This window comes from Saccopteryx leptura, chromosome 8 (assembly GCF_036850995.1).
Source record: "Saccopteryx leptura isolate mSacLep1 chromosome 8, mSacLep1_pri_phased_curated, whole genome shotgun sequence".
Lineage (NCBI taxonomy): Eukaryota > Metazoa > Chordata > Mammalia > Chiroptera > Emballonuridae > Saccopteryx > Saccopteryx leptura.
Window position 1 is genome coordinate 74,757,817 of NC_089510.1, and position 22,021 is coordinate 74,779,837.

The window sequence follows — 22,021 nt, forward strand, 5'->3', positions numbered from 1 at the left end:
AAGGCGGCAACGTTGAGTGAGGGCAAAGGCTGTTCCTGTTCTTTTCTTCCGGCTGGAGCTAAGCACCGGAAGTGATGCCATTATGGGCAGAAACGCGGTTTGCTTACGCGAAAAAAATGGCTGCAGCCAGTTTAGCCAGTCTTTGCAGAAAAGTGTCAGCCGTCCTGAAGGCTTCCAGGTCGTTAATAAATCCTCAGGCCCCTGCTGGAACAGGGTGAGTGATGCGAGGAGTAGGTGTGTCCACCTGGTCAACTCTGGGTCTTGTTCTGGCTACCGAAATGCTGAGAACAGCTCAGGGATGGAGCTTGAGCCCGAACCCAACTCAGGAATGAGGGGCTTTGTACCAGTCTCCCACCTGCGACATTTCTGTTCTTGCCTTTTTTCTTGCCACCTACTCTAGACAGGCAATACCTGAGGTCTGTAGATACCCAGTATTTGTTGAATTAAAGCTAGAGGTATAGAGTTTACCCTTTGGCTGTGGACCTGTGTCAGGCTTGGAGAAAAAAAGGAGGGATATCTCTACTTCTGGAATGTGTCACAGAGATTGTTTCGGTAAATGCTGAGTGAGTAATTTAAAGTAGCTGAATAAGTGAAAAGTTGCCCTTGCGGGTGGAAAAAAGGAACATCCTACACATGGTGTTCATTATTTCTGGAAGGTTAGCTTGTCTTCTGGTCAAAACAGTTGTTTTTACTTTAGGGTGTATGTTTTCCTCCCTTGTGTTGGCTTTTGGCTATAATGATTTGAATTTTATAAATAGATTTTTTTTCCTAAGGAGGTAATTAGTGTATGCGGTCTTGAATCTAGCACAGTTATTGAGCATGTTATGTTACAGTATTGTTAGACATTAACTTCAGAGAAAAGCAGTTATTTTTTCATTTTGCAGAGAATAGAGGTTGCAACTTTTTGTTGTTTGTTTGCTGAGAGGGATAGGGAGGGAGATGAGAAGCATCAACTCGTAGTTGGCATTTGAGTTGTTCATCGATTGCTTTTCTTAAGTGTCTGGACCAGTGGGCAGCGTGGGGGGGGGCGTGTCCAGCTGACCCAGCGACCCCTCGCTCAAGCCAGCGACCCTGAGCACAAGCCACTTACAATGTGGTCATGTTGATGATCCCATGCTTAAGCCTATGACCTCGGGGCCTCAGGGCCTCTGGTGTGAGACAGCGAAAGTCCCTGGTTGATGCTCTAGCCACTGCATCACCACCAGTCAGGATAGGAGTTTGTAACCTGATCAGAGGTGGCAAACTTGAATCTATTTTATGTACATTTGTAGACACTTTGGAATATAGGAAAAAGTGTTTTGAAGAGAGTAAAAATCAACTATAATTCTACCACTCAGAGATAAACAGATTTCTTTCACTTTGTAACTTTGCATATACGTACATACATGTAATTTAAAAATAAAATAAGCCCTGACCAGTGGTGGCGCTATGGATATAGCTGATCTGGGACTTTGGGGTCCCAGGTTCGAAACCCCAAGGTCGCAGGGTTGAGCCCTGGCTCACTAGCTTGAGCACTGGGTCGTTGACTTGAGCCCAGAGGTCGCTGGCTTGAGCAAGGGGTGACTGGCTCGGCTGAAGCCCCCGGTCAAGGCACATATGAGAAGCAATGAACAACTAAAAGGTGCCACAACTACAAGTTGATGCTTCTCTTCCCTCTCCCTTACTGTGTCTGTCATCTCTCTCTCTCTCACTAAAAAAATAAAATAAAATCAGGGCTATATTTATAGACACACATTCTTGTGCCCTTACCCTTATTTCCCCTATTTTTTATTTTTAAAATTTTCAGCCTGACCAGGTAGTGGCACAATAGATAGAGCATAGGACTGGGACGCAGAGGAACCAGGTTCCAAACCCCGAGGTCACCGTCTTGAGCACAGGCTCATTTGGCTTGAATACAGGATCACCAGCTTGAGTGCAGGGTTGTTGGCTTGAGCAAGGGGTTACTCACTCTGCTCTAGTTACCTGGTCAAGGCACATATGAGAATGTAATCAATGAACAACTAAGGTGCCGCAACAAAGAATTGATGCTTCTCGTCTCCCTTCCTGTCTGTCTGTCCCTATATGTCCCTTTTCTGTCTCTGTCACAAAAAAAATTTTTTTCAGACCAATGGAAAAGTTGTAAGAGTAGGACTAAGAATAACCATGTACTCTATATTTATCGATCCTCAGCACTTTGTTACATTTTTCTTATATCCATGCCTTTTTTTCTGAACTATTTGAGGCATGTCAGAATTGCAAATATCATGACATTTCAGCATATATCTCCTAAGAACAAGAGCAGTGTCTTAACCACAATACTCCAGTGATCACACCAGGGAATTTAATATTGATACACTACTATTATTCTGCTACTCTTATCTGGCATATAGCCCAACTTCAAACACCATCAATTGTCCTGGTAATTTTTTTTTCTTTAAAAAAATTTTTTTGGGGGAAGGGTGAGAGATGAGAACCATCAATTCTTCGTTGGAGCTCCTTAGATGTTCATTGATTGCTTTCTCATACGTACCTTGACTAGGGGACTACAGCAGAGCGAGTGACCCCTTGCTTGAGCCAGTGACCTTGGGCTCAAGCCAGTGAAAATGAGGTCATGTCTGTGATCCCTCGCTCAAACCAGCGACCCTGTGCTCAAGCCGGGTGAGCCCGTGCTCAAGCCAGCGACCTCGGGGTTTTGAACCTGGGTCCTCTCCATCCCAGTCCAGTGCTCTATCCACTGCACCAATGCCTGGTCAGGCTCTTCTTTCTTACTTTTTTATTCAGAGTCCGAACAACGAGCATTTATTGCATTAGTTGTCATGTCTCTTTAGTCTTTTTAAATCCAGAATGGTTTCTTTTTTTTTTATGACACTGATACTTTTTATAAGATCAGCCTTATTCTTTTAAATTAAAAAAAAAATTTTCTATTGGTTTGAGAGAGAAAGGAAGGGAAGGGAAGAGAAAGTGAGAGACAGAGAAGCATCAACTTGTTCCACTTAGTTGTTCCATTTACTTGTACACTTACTAGTTGTTTCTCATACGTGTCCTAACTGGGGATGGAACCTGTGATCTCATGCACTGGGATGACACTATGCACTGAGCCACTCAGCAAGGGCCTATATCAGTGTTTTTAGGCTATCCCACCATTTGGGTTTGTCTGATTGTTTTCTTAAGACTAGATTCAGTTTACATTTTTTTGGGTAGGAATTCAACACTTGTGACACACTTCACTATTGTATTTTAAATTATTTACCCATGTTGCCTAACCTGTGGTGGCTCAGTGGATAAAGCCTTGACCTGGAATACTGAGGTTGCTGGTAAAGGCACATATGAGAAGTAGCTACTACCAGTTGATGCTTCCTCCCTCCCTTCTCTAAAATCAATAAATAAAATTCTTTTTTTCTTTGTATTTTTCTGAAGTGAGAAGCAGGGAGGCAGAGAGACGGACTCCCACATGCGACCAACTGAGATCCACCCGGCATGCCCACCAGGGGCCATGCTCTCTGCCCATCTAGGGCGTTGCTCCGTTTGCACTGAGAGCCATTCTAGCGCCTGAGGTGGAGGCCATGGAACCATCCTCAGCACCTGGGCCAACTTTGCTCCAATGGAGCCTTGTCTGCGGGAGGAGAAGAGAGAGATAGAGAGATAGAAAGGAAAAGGGGAAAGGTGGAGAAGCAGATGGGCGCTTTTCCTGTGTGCCCTGGCCAGGAATCGAACCTGGAACTTCCACATGCTGGTCCAGCGCTCTACCGCTGAGCCAACCAGCCAGAGCCAATAAATAAAATCTTAAAAAAATTATTTATCCAATGTCATTAAATATTCTTTAAAAACATGAATTTTAAATTACTGCATAATAGATTATCATAGAGATGCACAATAATTTCTAAACCATTCATGGTTGTACATTTACACTTAACTTTTTTATATCCTATATAATGTTTTAATAGATGTTTAATTTATCAGTTCCCATCTATGATCATTTCTTTAGTTAAAATTTCTAGATGTGGACTTAATGAGTGAAGGGAAGAAGCATTGAGGCCTCTAATGTATGTTGCTGAATAAATCTTCAGAGTATTTTGAATCTGCTCATATATGCCCACTAGCAGTTTATGAAGGACCTTTATAGGTTACCTGAAAATAATGATTTTTAACCTTTTTCATCTTAATGGCACACATAAACAAATTACTAAAATTCTTCAGCATACCAAAAAAGATATTTTGCTGATCTGACCAAAAAGATACATATAATTTTGATTGATTCACACCAGATGGCTATTGTTGTGTGTGTTGTTCTCATTTTTTTTTATTTGACAATCTAAGGGAAAGAGGTAAGTGCCCCTGACTAAATAGTCAGGTACTACTTGTTTTAAAAATTCTTATGGTACACAGGTTGAAAATCACTGCCTTAGTATATAATTATGTAAATATATTACCTCTAAAATTATAGGGTAACATCATCTACAATGCAATATTTTAAATAATTTCTAAAGTGTTTTATAAGTTTATTGTTTCTTTTGCAGAAACCATGAATAGGTTTTTTTTTAACATTATAGATAAGGAAATGATTCCATTTATTGCTTATAAAATTCAAATGTGAAACTTGAATAAATTGTTTATATATGTTTAGTTACAGGTTTTCTCTTAAACTGTTGCCTAAGAACACAGCAGGTGTCACATCTTTACCCCAGCATAGAATACTTCATACTACGTTATCGAGGAAAGGCCTGGAAGAATTTTTTGATGACCCAAAGAATTGGGGGGAAGAAAAAGTGAAATCTGGTGAGACATTTGGGTTAATTGACATTAAATATATTTATTGAACCTTTCATCGTTTTGGGACAGTTTAGGAATTACTTGGGTGTTTTCTTTTTTCTTTTTATTTCCTTTAGAAATGTCTATTAGTGAAAATTGAAAGGAAGATATAATAGAGTTAATTGTTCCTTGGCAGTTTGGCAAAAGGTTTAGAAGAGAAGTAGGCTGAAATTTTTCACTAAATTGATGTTTGGGGTTTGTTTCAGATTTTATTTTTTAGAGATAATTGAAAATTAATTTATGATGTAAAGTATTTTGACATTAGACTAAAAATACATTCTGTAGTACTACTGATATTTTTGAATGCTACTGCCCGTCTAATTTCATGTTATATAATTTAATCCCTCTTTAATTTTAATATAACTATTATATAGTTTACAGATAAACCGGTTTAAAGAGGTTAAGTAATTTGCCAGAGAGCATATAGCTAGAAAATTATTTCATGGTATGAATTTGTCATTTTAATAGGAGCTTCATGGACCTGTCAGCAATTAAGGAACAAAAGTAATGTAGATTTACATAAACTTTGGTAAGTATACCGAGTACATGAACATCTAGGTGTTTAAAGCAGTTATGGTATAATAAGGAGGTATAAACGTCATGTGATGTAAGAAATTGAGTGGTTTGTATTGTGGATGATATATAAGATCATAGATTTTATGAATATGACAGGTTGAATGACAATAAGAGATTTTTTTTTAAGAGTGAGAGAGAGGAAGAGAGAGAGATTATAAGTGTCAACTCATAGTTGCATCACTTTTGTTTTTCATTGATTGCTTCTCATATGTGCCTTAGCTGGGGGCTTAAGCGAAGTCAGTGGCCCCTTGTTCAAGCCAGCAGCCCCCTGATCACAAGCCAGCAACCATGGCTTGTTGTCAGTGATCCTGTGCTCAAGCCAGTGACCTAAGGGTTGGGGAGATGGGTAAAAAGGGGCAAGGAATTAATAAGGACAAACTGCCAGCTTTAAAAACAGTCACAGATGATTACTTTGTAAGGTCTAATTACTGTGTTGTACAACCAAACTAATATATGTCAACTGTAATTGAAAACTAAATATAATTATTTAAAATACTCTTCAGACACACAATAAATTGACAGTCCAAAAAAAGAAAATTTTATAACTATGTCAGAGGTTCGAGTATATTAAGACATATGTACTGGAGTTCTCAAGTAGTTGAGGAATTAGAAATTTTACTGTAACTGCTACCAGTCATACTGGCATCTTTATACTAATAGTTTCAGTAAATTAATAAAAGGAAATGGAGAAAAGTTGGTCACATTGAGGCCTTCCTCTTTTTTTATTACCTTTTGCATGGTCTGAAATCTTTGTTGGCTTTGGGAAAGTATGTTGGAGGGCATATTGGGAATTCAGGTAGATCTTTAGCTACTTTTCTCTTGATAAATTAGAGTTGAGAGGATTTAAGACAAAGTTATATTTCTAATTGACTATATATGTATTTTTATAGAGGTATAATTGATGTGACAGTATGTTTAATGTGTACAATGTTAACGATTCAGTATTGGTATATATTGTAAAATTATCATCACAATAAGTCCAGGTAACATCCATCACCATACATGGTTACAACATTTTTCCCTGCCTGTGATGATAACTTTTGAGATCTTTATGTAATGTAAATCTTCATGTGTGGGGTTTTAGATCCACTCTCCTACCTACTTTCTGTGTGTGTGTGTGTGTGTGTGTGTGTGTGTGTGTGTTTGTGTGAGAGAGAGACAGAGACAGAAAGAGGGGCAGATAGAAACAGAACAGACCAGGAGAGAGATGAGAAGCATCAATTCTTCATTGCGGCACCTTAGTTGTTCATTGACTTCTTTCTCATATGTGCCTTGACTAGGGGGCTACAGCAGAGCGAGTGACCCCTTGCTCAAGCCAGCGACCTTGGGCTCAAGCCAGTAACCTTGGGCTTCAAGCCAGCGACCATTGAACTCAAGCCAGTGACCATGGGGTTATATCTATGATCCCACGCTCAAGTCAGCAACCCCGTGCTTAAACTGGTGAGCCTGCGCTCAAGCCAGATGAACTCACGCTCAAGCCGGTGACCTTAGGGTTTCAAACCTGGGTCCTCTGCATCCCAGTCCGACGCTCTATCCATTGCACCACCTCCTGGTCAGGCTCTCTTAGCTACTTTCAAATATGCAGTATAGTAGTATTAATTATAGTCACCATTATATATTATATAGGCCGTACATTATATCCCTGTTACTTACTCATTTTATAACTGAAAATTTGTACCTTTTGACCCCCTTTACATATTTTGCTCACCCTCCCATTCCCTACATTAGCTGAATGTTTTTCTTGGACTTTACTGTGTTTTTTAAATTAGGAGATTTCATGTGGAAATTAAGATGATTGGCTCCTCAGTAATAATCAGACCTCTAATCTGGCCACACTGGACCTGCATTCCTACATGGCAACAACGGGTTGGTCTGTAGCCAGTGCACGTGTGCTGCGGACCAGCACGGCTCCAAATAACTGGTGCGGAATTGAGGAAACACACTTTGTCAAAACAAAAACAATGGGACCGGGAGGACTCCTCAAACTGCCTGGCAGTATCCGAGTGCCTCACAGCCCCAGTTCGCTTTATTATATAGACCTATGCAAATCAAGGACCCTGATACAAAGTTGCACATCAAAGGCTAAGACAGGAACTCTCCCAAGGCAAAAACAGGATACATTAGTGAAATTTATAAACATCTGAAACAAACAAAGAGTCAGAGGAAGGGCATGTATATTGCTTCCTGCAACCCAAGGAAGCAAGTGGAGTGGGTGCAAATACTCAGCATCAAAGCCAAATATGGAGATGGAGAGGGGAGAACTTAGCCCCCTGCCAAGCCTTGAATCTATAATGGCTTTTTGCCTTTAACGGTCCACAACATATCCCCCTTTTCTTTTTAATTTGTGTGCTGAGATTTGCACTCATCTGATTTTCTAATTTGGAGGCAGACGGAAAAAATACAGAACAAATACAAAATTAGTATAGCCAATGCTAACAGATACCCAAAACAAGTATACTAATACATCACAGTGATTAAAGCCTTTAAGCAAACTCTTTAAGCTAATACAACAAGAATCTATAAAAGAGTAATGTCCTTAAAGTGTTCAAGTCCAAGTTGGCACCAACACCATTCCAAATCTCTGCAAATGCAACCCAACCCCAGTTCAGTCCAACAAAAACTGTCACAGGAGTAGGAGTCCAGGAAAAGTCCACATTCAGGAGAAGTCCACATGGCACTGGAATTGCTGTCACACTTCCACACTCTGCAGTTAGCGTCAAAGTCCCAATGACCGCTGCTTCTAGCTGGTAATGACCCAGGTAGACTGGAAAAGCCATCTGCAGCACGCATGAAGACGGAGCTTCCGTTTTCTTTAAACTGGAAAGATGAACCCAGGGGTCCTATACTGGAGCTTTACAGCCATGGGGTGGTGAGGAGAACCTTGGGATACATTAAGCTGGGTGGCAGAGGTAAATTTGTAAGTTGGCAAAAAAGGAAAAAAGGAGCTCTGAATTAGGAGTAGGTCGTAGCCTAAAATATGAGTGAGGCATTGAGGCAGGAAGAATAAAGGAAAACTATAAAACAAAGCAGCAGAAAATAGGACTATCAATACCCACAACAGAGATATTCTAGGGAAGAATAAAAAACCTGAATATTCAGGCAAACATAGTTAAGTGGCCCGCCCTTGTGTAAATGAGACCAGTCTACCAGCTACTTGAAAGAAATACCCCAGGCTCATCCACAGTGTCGTAGATGGGGCCGACGGCCCTGGGCACCTTTTAGCCTTCAGTGGCAAATACCAGTATTCTGGGCAAGGTTAGGTCACAGGTGGCTGGAGCAGGGCTGGAAGATACTGAGCCCTCCCTTAGAGGAGTGAGGGGGAAGCCTACCTTCCAGTGTCCCTTCTTCCTCACAGCAAAGGCATGTAAGCCTGGCAGGCTTTGGCTCAAATGACCATCCTTTCCACTATTGAAGCAGGGCCCTGATGAAGTTCCAGTTGGAGTGTTGGAGCCTCTGAGGGCGTATGCCAAGAGCTAGTATTTTACCTGATCTCCTTTGGGCTTTTTCTGCCTCTTGGTACCTTAAAAGCCATGCTCAGAAGATCTCGCTGAGGAGCTTGAGGGTCCCTATCTGCCTATATATCTGGAGCTATTCAGAAAAAGACAAAACAGTGTTATTAGCTGGAATCAAATAAAAATAAAAAAGGGGTAGTAGTTTGTGGGACAAAAATATTTGCCATCTCTTGTACATCAGCATTCAAAAGAAACTGTTTGAAGTAAAAAGCATAACAGGGTAGACCTACAGGAGCTCCAGGACATGACCCCCCCCTTTCTTATTATTTACAATTAAATCTTCAAGCACACTTTACAATATTTTGACTTCAAAGATTGCAAGAAATTCTTGACTTTGTTAACTTTCAACAAAAACAGAGCAAATGCACCTTCAAGCAACATTCCCACACTTATCAAAACACCCCCTTAATGTTAATTAACAGGCACCATAAAGAGTACATATCAAAACTGAAAAATCCCAGTGTGATCTTCATTATTCTCCTATAGTAAAAAAAAAATCTTTACACCTTTATTATGTAAATCCATGCTGCCCCAAGCCTTCCACTTGTGGCCTGGAGCAGCCTGGCCACACCAGCAAGTCTTTTGGATCCAAAATGAGCGCGCTTTACTTATTCCAAACAAAATTATATTTATGTAAGGAAATGAAATTATTTTTATTTTGTTTTCAATACTAGAGCCGGCATTTCCAAAATTATTATTATTATTATTACTTTTCATGTAAGGACTTAATTCAGGCCTTATAAACAAAAACACTTAGACATTAAACAAAGACTTCACATACAATCACACAAATCAAGAGTGAAACCCAGGGTTTTAGAGATTAAACTATGGCCACTTGACCTTAAGTAGGGCTACCTTAATAGGAACATAATAAGGATATATACTAAACAGAGATCTCTCTCAAAAAATCTCAAGACGGCCGTATGAGATTTCTGTTCAGCAACACCCAAATCAGGCCCTCCTTTCGCCCTCTTTTCAAGCAGTGGAGCAGGAAAGAAATAAAATGATCTAAAACATTAAAATTAGATAATAATTATTGAGAAAGAGAAGAGAACACAGTGAAATAAGCCTCATACAATTGCTCTTGTGAAGTGAGTCTCATCTAGAATCTTGGTGTCTCACTAGTCGTTCAGGGATCCACCGAGGAGCTTCAGCAGACCTAGGAAAAACACACATATATCCTCGGCCCCATAAGAGAACAGGGTCTGGCCCTTGCCAGATTCCTGTGAGCGGGTCCCTCCATTGCACTTCAGGGAAGGCTTTCCTTGCAGGGTTCCAGAGTCTCTCTGCTGCTGAATGACCCTGTACATCAGTATTCAAAATATTTAAAGTAAAAAGAGCATGACAAAGAAGATTTGCAGGAGTTTCCTAATACTTAAGTTGCTATTTGGCTCCTAACTCTGAACACACCTCACAATGCACTAACCAAATCAGTAAGTCTTTTTTTTTTTTTTTTTTTTTTGTATTTTTCTGAAGCTGGAAACGGAGAGAGACAGTCAGACAGACTCCCGCATGCGCCCGACCAGGATCCACCCGGCACGCCCACCAGGGGTGATGCTCTGCCCACCAGGGGGCGATGCTCTGCCCCTCCGGGGTGTCGCTCTGTTGCAACCAGAGCCATTCCAGCGCCTGGGGCAGAGGCCAAGGAGCCATCCCCAGCGCCCGGGCCATCTTTGCTCCAATGGAGCCTCGGCTGCAGGAGGGGAAGAGAGAGACAGAGAGGAAGGAGAGGGGGAGGGGTGGAGAAGCAGATGGGCGCCTCTCCTGTGTGCCCTGGCCGGGAATTGAACCCAGGACTTCTGCACACCAGGCCGACGCTCTACCACTGAGCCAACCGGCCAGGGCCCAAATCAGTAAGTCTTAAGGATCTACATTCTATTCTATTTAAATTTAAATGAGCGCTCCTTACAAGTTCTAAAAACATTTTATTTTTTCTAAATATTAGAGCCAGCATTTCCAATTTTTGCATGCAAAAAAACCTTAATTCAGGCCTTAAAAACAGACACATTTTGACAACATTAAACAAAGACTAAACAGAAACAAGAATTAGACGAACCAGACAAACCAGAGAGAAACCCGGGATTTCAGAGCACATCCAGATTAGAAAGATGCCTGCCTGATATTAGGGCATTTCCAGACACAGGGACTGAAGGATGTGACTAAACAAAATCACCCCGAGAAAATTTGCTCTCGGCAGCTGCTGGATATTTTCTATAGTCAGATCCAACACAGGTCCCCTGCCTCAACCTCCAGGCAAAGAATAAGAAAGAAACAAAATGATAGCTCAGAAGGTCATAGTTAAAACATTAAAGAAAATCAGACCATGACAGGAAAAGCTGTAACTTTCCTAATACCTGAATCTCCTATCCATTCTCAAATTCTATAGTTGCTGTAACCAGCAGCTCAGGTTGACTATGCTGAGATTTTTCTCCTACCTCAACAGCCCCTTCATGAAAGTCCAACTTCCACAGCAAATAATCACCCCCGGAGAGACAAGCACAAGCACTCGCCTTCCAGTCATTTGGGGGAAGAGCCTTTGCCCTAATAGTATCTAATAAACCAAGTGAAAAAGGAGCAGTAGGCCCATACTGAACACAAGCAAGTTTAAGCTCTTTCAGAGTTCTAAAAGGTACAGGTTCATGTTCTCGCACTAGTCTCCCTGTATCATCCTCTCTTTCCACAACAGGAAAATGGGTAAAGCCATCTATTGTTTCCCCTATATTTCGAGCCTGGTCTATAGATTGTTGGAGAGGGGATTTCCCAGATTTTGAGCTATAGACTATGGAATCAGCCCGATAAGGGAACGGAGGAGCAGAGGGTTGAATGTAGGAAGGAGCTGAGGGCAGCGGAGGCCCCGCGGCTAAGGCAGCCATAGCCACGGAGTTTTCATCCCCACTGTCATCCTCAGACTCCAAGTTATCCTTGTATTTACATCCCTCTGTTTCCGGCTCACCCTGATACTCTTCAGACAACGATTTGTCTTCATACGGAAACATTTTTACAAAAAGGTCCCTTTTTTTTACCCTATCTGTCCCATATTCTTTTACTCGCAACTACACTTTCCCCAAAAACTTTCTTTACTCACTGTGCACACTTCACTTTGGGGAGTTCCGTCACCTTCCTTCAGTTTTAGTTTCCTTGTACTCAAGTCGTCTGTTCGAGCGCCACTTGCCGCGGATCAGCGCGGCTCCAAATAACGGTGCGGAATTAAGGAAACACACTTTGTCAGAACAAAACCGATGGGACCAGGAGGACTCCTCAAACTGCCTGGCAGTATCCGAGTGCCTCACAGCCCCAGTTCGCTTTATTATATAGACCTATGCAAATCAAGGACCCTGATATAAAGTTGCACATCAAAGGCTAAGACAGGAACTCTCCCAAGGCAAAAACAGGATACATTAGTGAAATTTACAAACATCTGAAACAAAGAGTCAGAGGAAGGGCATGTATATTGCTTCCTGCAACCCAAGGAAGCAAGTGGAGTGGGTGCAAATACTCAGCATCAAAGCCAAATATGGAGATGGAGGGGGGAGAACTTAGCCCCCTGCCAAGCCTCAAATCTATAATGGCTTTTTGCCTTTAATGGTCCACAACACACGTGCATCTTCTCCATCCTGCTGTTCCTTCACCAAATCCTCCTACTTACTGTTATCTTTCTAAGCACTGGAGTAGGCATTTTTAAAATGTCACCCTCTTACTTAAACGGTTATTTATCTTTCATAGCAGGTTAAAAAACTATAAAATGCTTATAAAGAACCACTGATGTAGGTTTGTCTGGCGATGCAATAAAAAATATTCAGATTTTGTTCTCATTCGTTGACACATGGCTTCTAAATCCCTTGGTATTTCCTGAGTGATGGAAGTTTCTTTTGTTCAAATGAGGCTACTCTTGGTAGAGTTGGTCACCAGGATGGAAGCCGGTCACCAGAAAGACCAAGGTGTGATTCAGGAGTGGAGCTTCCAGGCTCACCAGCAGCCTCCCCTCTGGGGAGGGGCCGAGGTACTGGACATTGAGTTCAGTCAGCAGTGGGCAGTGATTGATCGATCGTGCATACATAGTGAAACCTCATGCCTGACTAGGTGGTAGTGCAGTGGATAGAGCATTGACCTGGGATGCTGAGGAGCCAGGTTCAAAACCCCAACTTTGCTGGCTTGATCACCGGCTCATCTGGCTTTAGCGTGGGCTCACCAGCTTGAGCACAGGGTTGCTGGCTTGAGCCCAAAGGTCACTGGCTTGAAGCCCAAGGTCTTCTTATCACTTTCCCTTCCTGTATGTCTAAATGTCACTAAAAAAACAAACAAAAAAACAACAACCCCCCCAAATACCCCCAATTTCTTTTCTGCCTAAAATTGGTTCCCCTAAAACTGTCTTCCTCCATAGCATAAAGTACCCCAGTTCCTTTGTCTCCTGTTCAGTGCCCTCCCCAGTTACTTCCTTTCCTTTCAGCTCTAATTCTTCATCAGTTATTCCCAAAACCTCCCTTCAGCTTTGCTACTCAGTACCTGTGATTTTGCATTGCTTTTCTTTCCAGTCTCACAGATCCCATCTCTGTGAAGCTTTTCTTTTTTTTTTTTTTGTATTTTTTTGAAGTTGGAAATGGGGAGGCAGTCAGACTCCCCCATGCGCCCGACTGGGATCCACCCAGCACGCCCACCAGGGGACGATGCTCTGCCCATCTGGGGCGTCGCTCTGTTGCAACCAGGGCCACTCTAGTGCCTGAGGCAGAGGCCATGGAGCCATCCTCAGCGCCCAGGCCAACTTTGCTGCAATGGAGCCTTGGCTGCAGGAGGGGAAGAAAGAGACAGAGAGGAAGGAGAGGGGGAGGGGTGGAGAAGCAGATGGGCACTTCTCCTGTGTGTCCTGGCCGGGAATTGAACTCGGGACTCCTGCATGCCAGGCTGACGCTCTACCACTGAGCCAACCGGCCAGGGCCATGTGAAGCTTTTCTTGATCATCTCAGACAGTAGAAAGGACTCCTCTCTCCCATTTACTTGTTCTGGTACTTGTTGTCTGCACCACCCAACCCACCATGTCACATTGCAGTTATGGAGGCAGCCTAGTGGAGTAAAAGTACAGTAGCTTGTGCATGCAGGGAGTCCAGCATTTGAATCTTGAATTAGCTCTGAGCTCCAGAATACCCTACTTCTCCCAGCCTTGGTTTCTTCATTTAGAAAGTGGAAATAATAGTAACCTCAAAGGGTTCTTATAAGAATCAAAAGAAACTTATACAAAAGTGGGTTGGACAAAAGTGGGTTTACAGTTGTTTGTATGGAAAGTAATACAATTGCCTGACCAGTGGTGGCATAGTAGGTAGAGCCTTGACCTGGGACTCTGGGGACCCATTTGAAACCCCAATGTCGCCCCCTTGAATATGAGCTCATAGACAGGACCCCATGGTCACTGGCTTGAAGCCCAAGGTCGCTGGCTTGAGCAAGGGGTCACTGGCTTGGTTGGAGCCCTCCCGATCAGGCACATATGAGAAGCAGTCAATGAATAACGAAGGTGCCACAACTAGGAGTGGCATCTCTCTTTTCTTTTCTCTCTCTCTTGCTAAAAACAAAAGATTACAACTAATAACAATACAATAATAATCTCTGATTTACTTACAACTATAAACTTACCTTTGCCCCACCCTGTAGAAAGTGTTTAGCCCATTGCCTGGCATATAACAGGTACTGCATAAATATTAGTGGTCTTCCATCCTCTCTAACCACTTTGAACATAGGGACTATATTTTATGGGGTTTTTTTTTTTTTGTAGTTTTCTTGGCTCTTAATACAATTATGTACCACATGGAAAATTTATTGAACAAATGAATAAGAATAGATATAACTCTGATTAAAGGATTATTTTTTTTTAAGATTATATTTATTGATTTTAGAGAAACAGAGAAAGGAGGGGTAGGAGCAGGAAGCATCAACTCGTAGTAGTTTCTCATCTATGCCTTGACCGGGCAAGCCCAGGGTTTTCAACCAGCGACCTCAGCGTTCCAGGTTGACGCTTTATCCACTGCGCCACCACAGGTCAGGCTGAAGGATTCTTCTTTGTAATGATACTCTATATTGAGATTTCTATAAATGTTTTGAGAAATATTACTAATTTTGATGTCAAAAATCACAACTTTATAAATGTTATCACAAGGCGGCCTCACGAGCTCTGTGCTCTGTGATACAGGTATGTCCTACTGAAAGAAAGAAACATGCTTCTAACTCTGCAGCAGGAGGCCAAGCGGCAGATACTGCCCATGCCAAGTCCCGAGCGGTTGGAAAAGGTAAGGCTGATTTGTGGGACAGAGTTAACAGGAGTGAGTATATGATTCCTCTATTTCCTGTCAGGTAGATTTTTTTCTATTTCTGCTTGGTTTTTAGTAAACTTCCAGAGGTGTGTAACCATTACTATTAAGTTTAGAACGTTTCCATCGCCTCAGAAAGGCGTCTGCTGCCCAGCTGCAGGCCCTCCCGTTCCTACCTCCAGCCCCCACCATGTGTGTGAGCCTGTTTTTACCCCTCTTGGGTGGACACTAAGAGTGAAATTGCTGGGTTGTATGGTAAATCTGTGTTTAACGTTTTAGGACTCAACCAAACTTTTCTAAAGTAGCTGCACCGTTGTACACTTCTCCTTCTAGCTTAGCCACGTCCTTACCCACTAGGTCAAATTTTATTTATGCATATTTTTATTGTGGTTAAGAATACATAACATAAAATGTACTATCTTAATCATTTTTAAGTGTATAGTTCAGTAGTGTCCACTCTACTTACATTGTCAACTTACTTTTTAAATTCGGTTCTTTTTCATCATTAAAAAGAAATCCTGCCCTGACTGGATAGCTTGCTCAGTTCTGGTATCATCCTGAGGCGCAGAGCTTGCCAGCTCAGTCCTGGGTCAGGGATGTACAGGAACCAGATGTTCTTGTCTCTCTCCTCTCTCCCTTTCTATCTCTAATATCAATAAAATAAACATTAAAAAAATCCCTTGGGTTCCATATTTCCTTTACTAGAGGTGATCAGTCATATGTGTTTCCTGTTTATCCACCAGTAGTTTTCTCTGCATATAGAAAATCTGATGTAGGTTTTCATTTAAATAAAACTAAATTTAAAAAATTATAAAAAGTGATATTGCACACACCCATGTATACCTGTGCCAAAAATATTTTTAGGAAATATATTTTTTTAATTTATTCTTTTTAGAGAGAGAGAAGGGAGGAGGAGCAGGAAACATCAACTCCCATATACACCTTGATCAGGCAAGCCCAGGGTTTCGAACTGGCGACCTCAGTGTTCCAGGTTGATGCTTTATCCACTGCGCCACCACAGGTCAGGCTAGAAATATTTGACAGACGGGTTCTTTTACAAAGTTCCTTCTGTAGCATAATCTTTATATCTTCTTTCTTTAGAATTCTCTTATAGGTGATCGTTGCAATTATATCTTTCTATTCTCTTCTCAGGTAATAGAATCCATGGATGCATTAGATAAAGTTGTCCAGGAACGAGAAGATGCTCTAAGACTTCTTCAGACTGGTCAAGAAAAAGCTAGACCTGGTGCTTGGAGAAAAGACATTTTTGGAAGAATCATCTGGTGCAGTTTACATTGTGGCTTTTCCTCCCTTGTGGCCCTCCCTCCTTTCTTCCTCTCCTTCCCTCCCCCCTCCCTTCCCTTCCCTTTCCCTTTCCTTTCCTTCCTTTCTCTTTCTTTTCGTTCTTCTTTTGGTGACAGAGGGATAGATAGGGACAGGCAGGCAGGAAGGGAGAGTGATGAGAAGCATCAGTTCTTCATTGCGGCTCCTTAGTCTTCTTAGTTGTTCATTGATTGCTTTCTCATATGTGTCTTGACCAGGGGGCTACAGCAGAGCGAATGACCCCTTGCTCAAGCCAGCAACCATGGGGTCATGTCTTTGATCCCACGCTCAAGCCAGTGACCCAGCGCTCAAGCCAATGAGCCGCACTCAAGCCAGCAACCTCAGGTTTCAAACCTGGGTCCTCTGCATCCCAGGCCAGTGCTCTATCCACTGCACCACCGCCTACTCAGGCTATAACAGTGGTTCTTAATTTTATGTGAATCATGTGCTCTTTTGAGGATTTGATGAAAGTTACAGATCCTTTCATAGAAAAATGTGCTTTTGTACATGTAATTCAGAAGGTTAAAAATACCATGAAGCTAATTTTAGGACATACACCTCCCTCTTTGCCCATTAAGAACCTAAGGCTGTTAAAAAGAAGAATAAGGTCACATGAACCAGGATAAGCTCTAGTCCAAGTTATGAAACAGTTTAATCTTGTCTCCTAAATCCAGTTCCCAGAGACCAACCAGACCTTGGGAAAAGATCTGATAAACATTTATACTGAGTTATATAACTGAGAAGACCCAGCATATTCTCTCTGCCAGGGGTTTTACGTTTCGATTGAGCTGCTAAAAGGAAGTGTCATTAATGGAACTTTAAACATTGCTCAGTAAATGGGAAGGCATTTTGGGTTGTTGGAGACCCCCTGTACCGTTGAAATTGCATCACATATTAGCACTGAGTCATTTGATGGGCTCTTTAATGGAGTTTGTGCTTATGGGGCTGCTTGGAGCCACATTAGGGGAGTAGCTGTACTGATTTTGACCATGCATTCCAGTACGGAAAAGAGATAATTGCTAAAACATCTGCATACTACAATGATCTACTTTATTTCCTACTAATTTTTATTTGGATTAATCCAGTTGAGATTTATTAGGAAAGAGTGGGGATAGGGAAAGAATCTGTCAGTTTTAGACTAAGAAGGCTATTCTCTTCAAGGTTTTTAATTTGACAACGTATTTAGTCCAAAAGCTAGAGCTCTGTATCTGCTTGAAAATATATGCAATGTTTGCTATCAGGTGATGTCTTTCTGCTTTCTTGGCAGGCACAAATTCAAGCAGTGGCCTATACCTTGGTACCTAAATAAAAGGTACAATAGGAAACGATTCTTTGCAATGCCCTACGTGGATCGTTTTGACAGGTGAGCACAAGCACCCTTACTAATGAACTATCTTTATTTCAGGTGACATGCGTTAAGCTTTTATGAAAATAAGTTTATTGTAGAAGAAATAGAAAAATCAGGTAGAAAAGAAATTAAAAGACTTGTATAATCTCACCATCAAGAAATAGCCTTTTATTCACTTTCTAGTGTATATCCTTTCAAAAATTTTGTCTCTATTCATCAATCTATATATAAGTAGAAGGTTAAATCTTCCTGTAATTTTTTTTTTTTTGTGACAGAGACAGAGGGACAGATAGAGACAGACAGGAAGGGAGAGATATGAGAAGCATCAATTCTTTGTTGCAGCACCTTAGTTTCTTATTGATTGCTTTCTCATATGTGCCTTGACCAAGGGGCTACACCTGAGTGACCCCTTGCTCAAGCCAGCGACGTTGGGCTCAAAGCTGGTGAACTTTGCTCAAACCAGGTGAGCCCATGCTCAAGCCAGCGACCTCGGGGTTTCAAACCTGGGTCCTCCACATCCCAGTCTGACGCTCTATCCACTGCGCCACCACCGGGTCAGGCTAAATCTTCCTGTAATGTTAAAAGGAAGGTCCAGATACTTTAGTTGCATAAAATAGAAATATTGCAAAGTTGATTAATCATCTAAACTCTCTTTGGAAGGTAAATGAATTACAACTTTGTGGTTTCCAGGGTAAGGGTGTCATTCAACTCAGTGGCTATGGCTACAAAAAATTACCAGGATATGGGAAATGCAGGGTTACTGGCCAAGGAAGCTAGCGGTCAATTCAAGGCTGGGAAGCAGCTAGACATTAAAGGGGAAATCCTAGCAGCACAAGAATTGCAGCTTGTAACAACTGGCTTAGATAGTATGTTCTACTTTCAGCAAGATTTCTTTAAAAACTGACCTTCTTGCCTGACTGGTGGTGGCGCTGTAGATAGAGCGTCAACCTAGTCCTAGGACACTAAGTTCCCAGGTTTGAAATCCAGAGGTCACCAGCTTCAGTGTGGGGTCATAGACATGGTCCCAAGGTCCCTGGCTTGAGCAAGGGGTCACTGGCTCAGCTGGAGCCCCCAAAGCACGTATGAGAAGCAGTCAGTGAATAACTAGTGACACAACTATGAGTTGATGCTTCTTGTCTCTCTGCCTTTCTCTGTCTCTCTCTCACTAGGGGGAAAAAAAATGACTTTCTCCCCTAAAATCTTGTTTCCATATCAAAAAAATCCAAGTTATAAAAAATAATTTAAATAGGATTAAATATATCTTTAAATTGATCTTTAACGTTATTTTAGTATGCTTTAAAATCAGTTTCAATTTTTCATCTACGCCACCAAACCAGCTAGTTCTCCTCATTCCTAGTTGTGGTTTGTAAATGTTTACTTTGTCCATTTCTGTCACAGATCTTCTAAAAGCCTTTGATTCTTGAGTGATGCTAGTTTTTCTGTTATGCTAATGAACGACTTTTGGAAAACACTTAAGGTTAGGTGCTGGTTGTCATGGGAACAAGCCTTAACTAGATAATTGAAATTTTCAGTCCCATACCCGATTTCTAGGGAGGAGAAATGGTCTGGAGGTTGAATCAGTTGCCAGTGGTCAGTAGTTTAACCAAGAATGTCTGTGTGATGGAGCCACCCAAAAGAGAAAACCCCAAAAGGACAGGGTTTGGAGAGCTGGTTTGGTGAACACAGGGAGTCTGGGAGAAGGGTGTGCCTGGAGGACCGGAAGCTCTGCTCTTTCCCCATACCTTGCCCTATGCATGTCATTTTTCTCGCTATTCCTGAGTTATATCCTTTTATAATTGGTAATCTGGTGTGTCGAGTTCTGTGGTCTACTCTAGTAATTAATTGAACCCAAGGAGGGGGCCATGGGAATCTCTCATTTATAGCCAGTCGGAACTATGGGTAACAACCTGCACTTTAGACTAGTGCCTGAAGTCCAAGGAAGGAACTGGTCAGAAGCTCAGGTGACAACCTCTGACACTGTCTCTGGGTAGGTAGTTTCAGAACTGACTTGAATTTTCCGACACCCCAGTGTGTCTGAGAATTGCCTGGTAGTGTGGGAAACCCCTCTCCCAGTGGAACTGGGCCAGAACTCCTTTACCTCCAGTATATGCATTCTAATCGATACTAAATATTATTCATCCTTTTCATCACCACTGCTCTAGATTCAGTCAGTCCTTCATTTAAATCTTCCTGCAAAATGTCTGCAGGACGTCCTTCCTACTCCCACTCTCTGCTCTAGAGCAGTCCCTCTTCATCAGAGTGAATTGAACATCCTCCTTACTTGAGTCCCTTCAGATACTGCTTCCTAATTGTCCTCAATCCTATCCCATCAGTGTTCAAACCTTCCAGTAGCTCGTCTGCAGTTACAGTCCTACCCAGTGTTTCCACAGTTTAGTTTTAGCTACTTATCCTTCACAGAGTCAGAACTTTCTCCTGGTTTCCTAAACATAACTTGTTCATTTTCTCCTCTTTGGCTGCTGTTCCCACAGCTTTGAAATCTCTCCACCTATACATTGTTTTAATACCCAGTTCAGATGCTCAGTGATTGAAGAAACCTAACTGCACTTTTTTTCTCCAACCCTAATGTGCCATGTGACCCTTTGCCCCCAGTTGTGTCAAGTGAAGCAATAAATAACATGACTTCGGCCAGGGCACACAGGAGAAGCGCCCATTTGCTTCTCCACCCCTCCGCCGCGCTTTCCTCTCTGTCTCTCTCTTCCCCTCCCGCAGCCAAGGCTCCATTGGAGCAAAGATGGCCCGGGCGCTGGGGATGGCTCTGTGGCCTCTGCCTCAGGCGCTAGAGTGGCTCTGGTCGCAACATGGCGATGCCCAGGATGGGCAGAGCATCGCCCCCTGGTGGGCAGAGCGTCGCCCCTGGTGGGCGTGCCGGGTGGATCCCGGCTGGGCGCATGCGGGAGTCTGTCTGTCTCTCCCTGTTTCCAGCTTCAGAAAAATGAAAAAAAAAAAAAAGACTTAAAATAATGTTTGAGAAATTATGAATCCAGTGTTCCTCTTACAGAATTTAAATATTATTCTCCTTTTCAGTCTTTTTAAGCCTTCAAAGCATGCAGCATGATCTTCTGAATAATAGAAAACCTTTATTCTTTCAGATATGATTATTTCTTACAAATGGTCAAAATTTAGGTGGAGCAAAGATTAAGGAATAAAATAGATAATCTAATTTCAACATCTTAAAATCTTATGTTATACTTAATTTACAAAGTAGATAATATCATGCTTTTTTTGTATATACATTGTCTTCATCCAAATATAATCCTTATCTCAAATTTCTGTGATCTCCACCATAGCATTGACATATTATTCAGTACATGGATCCTGTATTAGATTTTATATAAGCTTATGCCTACTCTCAATAAAATCTTCTCCAAAATACTAGCTTCAGTAGTGTAGAGGCTTGACATCAGTGAATTTATCATTTGCAGTTTTGATGGTTGCCATAGAGGTCAACATAATTTAGCTAAGGCACAAATGCCTCATGCCCTGGGATGCTGACAGGTACAGGCAAAATCAAGATAAGAGCATCATCTCTAAACATGGCTTTATTCTCTCTGTCGTAGGCGAAAGGATATGCTAGTCTGAGTGCTGTTTGAAATTAGGCAATTCCCAAGTCTCAGGATCTATCTCAGGACATAAAAAAATCTAATGTATTCAATAAAATAACTGTTTTTAAACAAGGTAAAAAAAATAGACCATTCTTTTATAGGCTCACAAGATCTGTTCAGTCAGAAAATAAGAATTGCTATAGGGAAACAGACGCTTTCGATTTCACGTTTCTCCTTGACCTGTGTGGGTTTACAGTGATTCAAGTTTAATGTTATACATGAGACACCTAACAGAGACTGACATGACTGAGGCCTTTAAGTCACTGATCTGGACATATTTTGATACTACTGAGTAACAGAGAAATAGTTCTGTATAAATTGCTGTTGTGCTTTATTATTCTAGACTGAGACTTGAGAAACAAGCCCGTATCCAAACAAGGAAGAAAAATCTAGAGAAAAAGAAAGCAAAACTTCTTCAGGAAAAATTCCCACATCTTTCAAAGGCCAAGAAGTCAAGTCTTGTCTCTGATGTCTGAACTCAATCTACCATTTTGTTTTTCCTGGATAATAAACTGTATAGTAAAGTAACTATGTTAAGTGGTTTATAAAGAAATTGTA

General features: G+C 41.7%; 1 protein-coding gene across 2 annotated transcripts; it reads left to right on the forward strand.

Annotated features, from left to right (window-relative positions):
- The first annotated feature begins 57 nt into the window (after nucleotides 1–57).
- On the forward strand, nucleotides 58–21,991 carry MRPL47 (mitochondrial ribosomal protein L47). 2 transcript variants are annotated; one of them, XM_066346847.1, is made up of 7 exons: nucleotides 58–214; nucleotides 4,604–4,755; nucleotides 5,257–5,317; nucleotides 15,052–15,148; nucleotides 16,322–16,452; nucleotides 17,760–17,855; nucleotides 21,807–21,991. In XM_066346847.1, the coding sequence occupies exons 1-7, from the start codon at nucleotides 75–77 to the stop codon at nucleotides 21,937–21,939; spliced, it is 810 nt and encodes a 269-aa protein (XP_066202944.1). In that variant the 5' UTR covers nucleotides 58–74; the 3' UTR covers nucleotides 21,940–21,991. The 2 variants fall into 2 exon arrangements, with proteins under 2 accessions (XP_066202944.1, XP_066202945.1); XM_066346848.1 differs by having other exon boundaries at nucleotides 70–214; nucleotides 4,610–4,755.
- Nucleotides 21,992–22,021: the final 30 nt, after the last annotated feature.

Excerpts from the sequence above, each read along its gene's own strand:
- MRPL47 (XM_066346847.1), top strand. The coding sequence starts at position 75 with ATGCCATTATGGGCAGAAACGCGGTTTGCTTACGCGAAAAAAATGGCT. Across the intron at positions 215-4,603 it reads CAGGCCCCTGCTGGAACAGG|TTACAGGTTTTCTCTTAAAC; the intron begins GTGAGTGATGCG and ends ATATATGTTTAG. Across the intron at positions 17,856-21,806 it reads TACGTGGATCGTTTTGACAG|ACTGAGACTTGAGAAACAAG; the intron begins GTGAGCACAAGC and ends TTATTATTCTAG.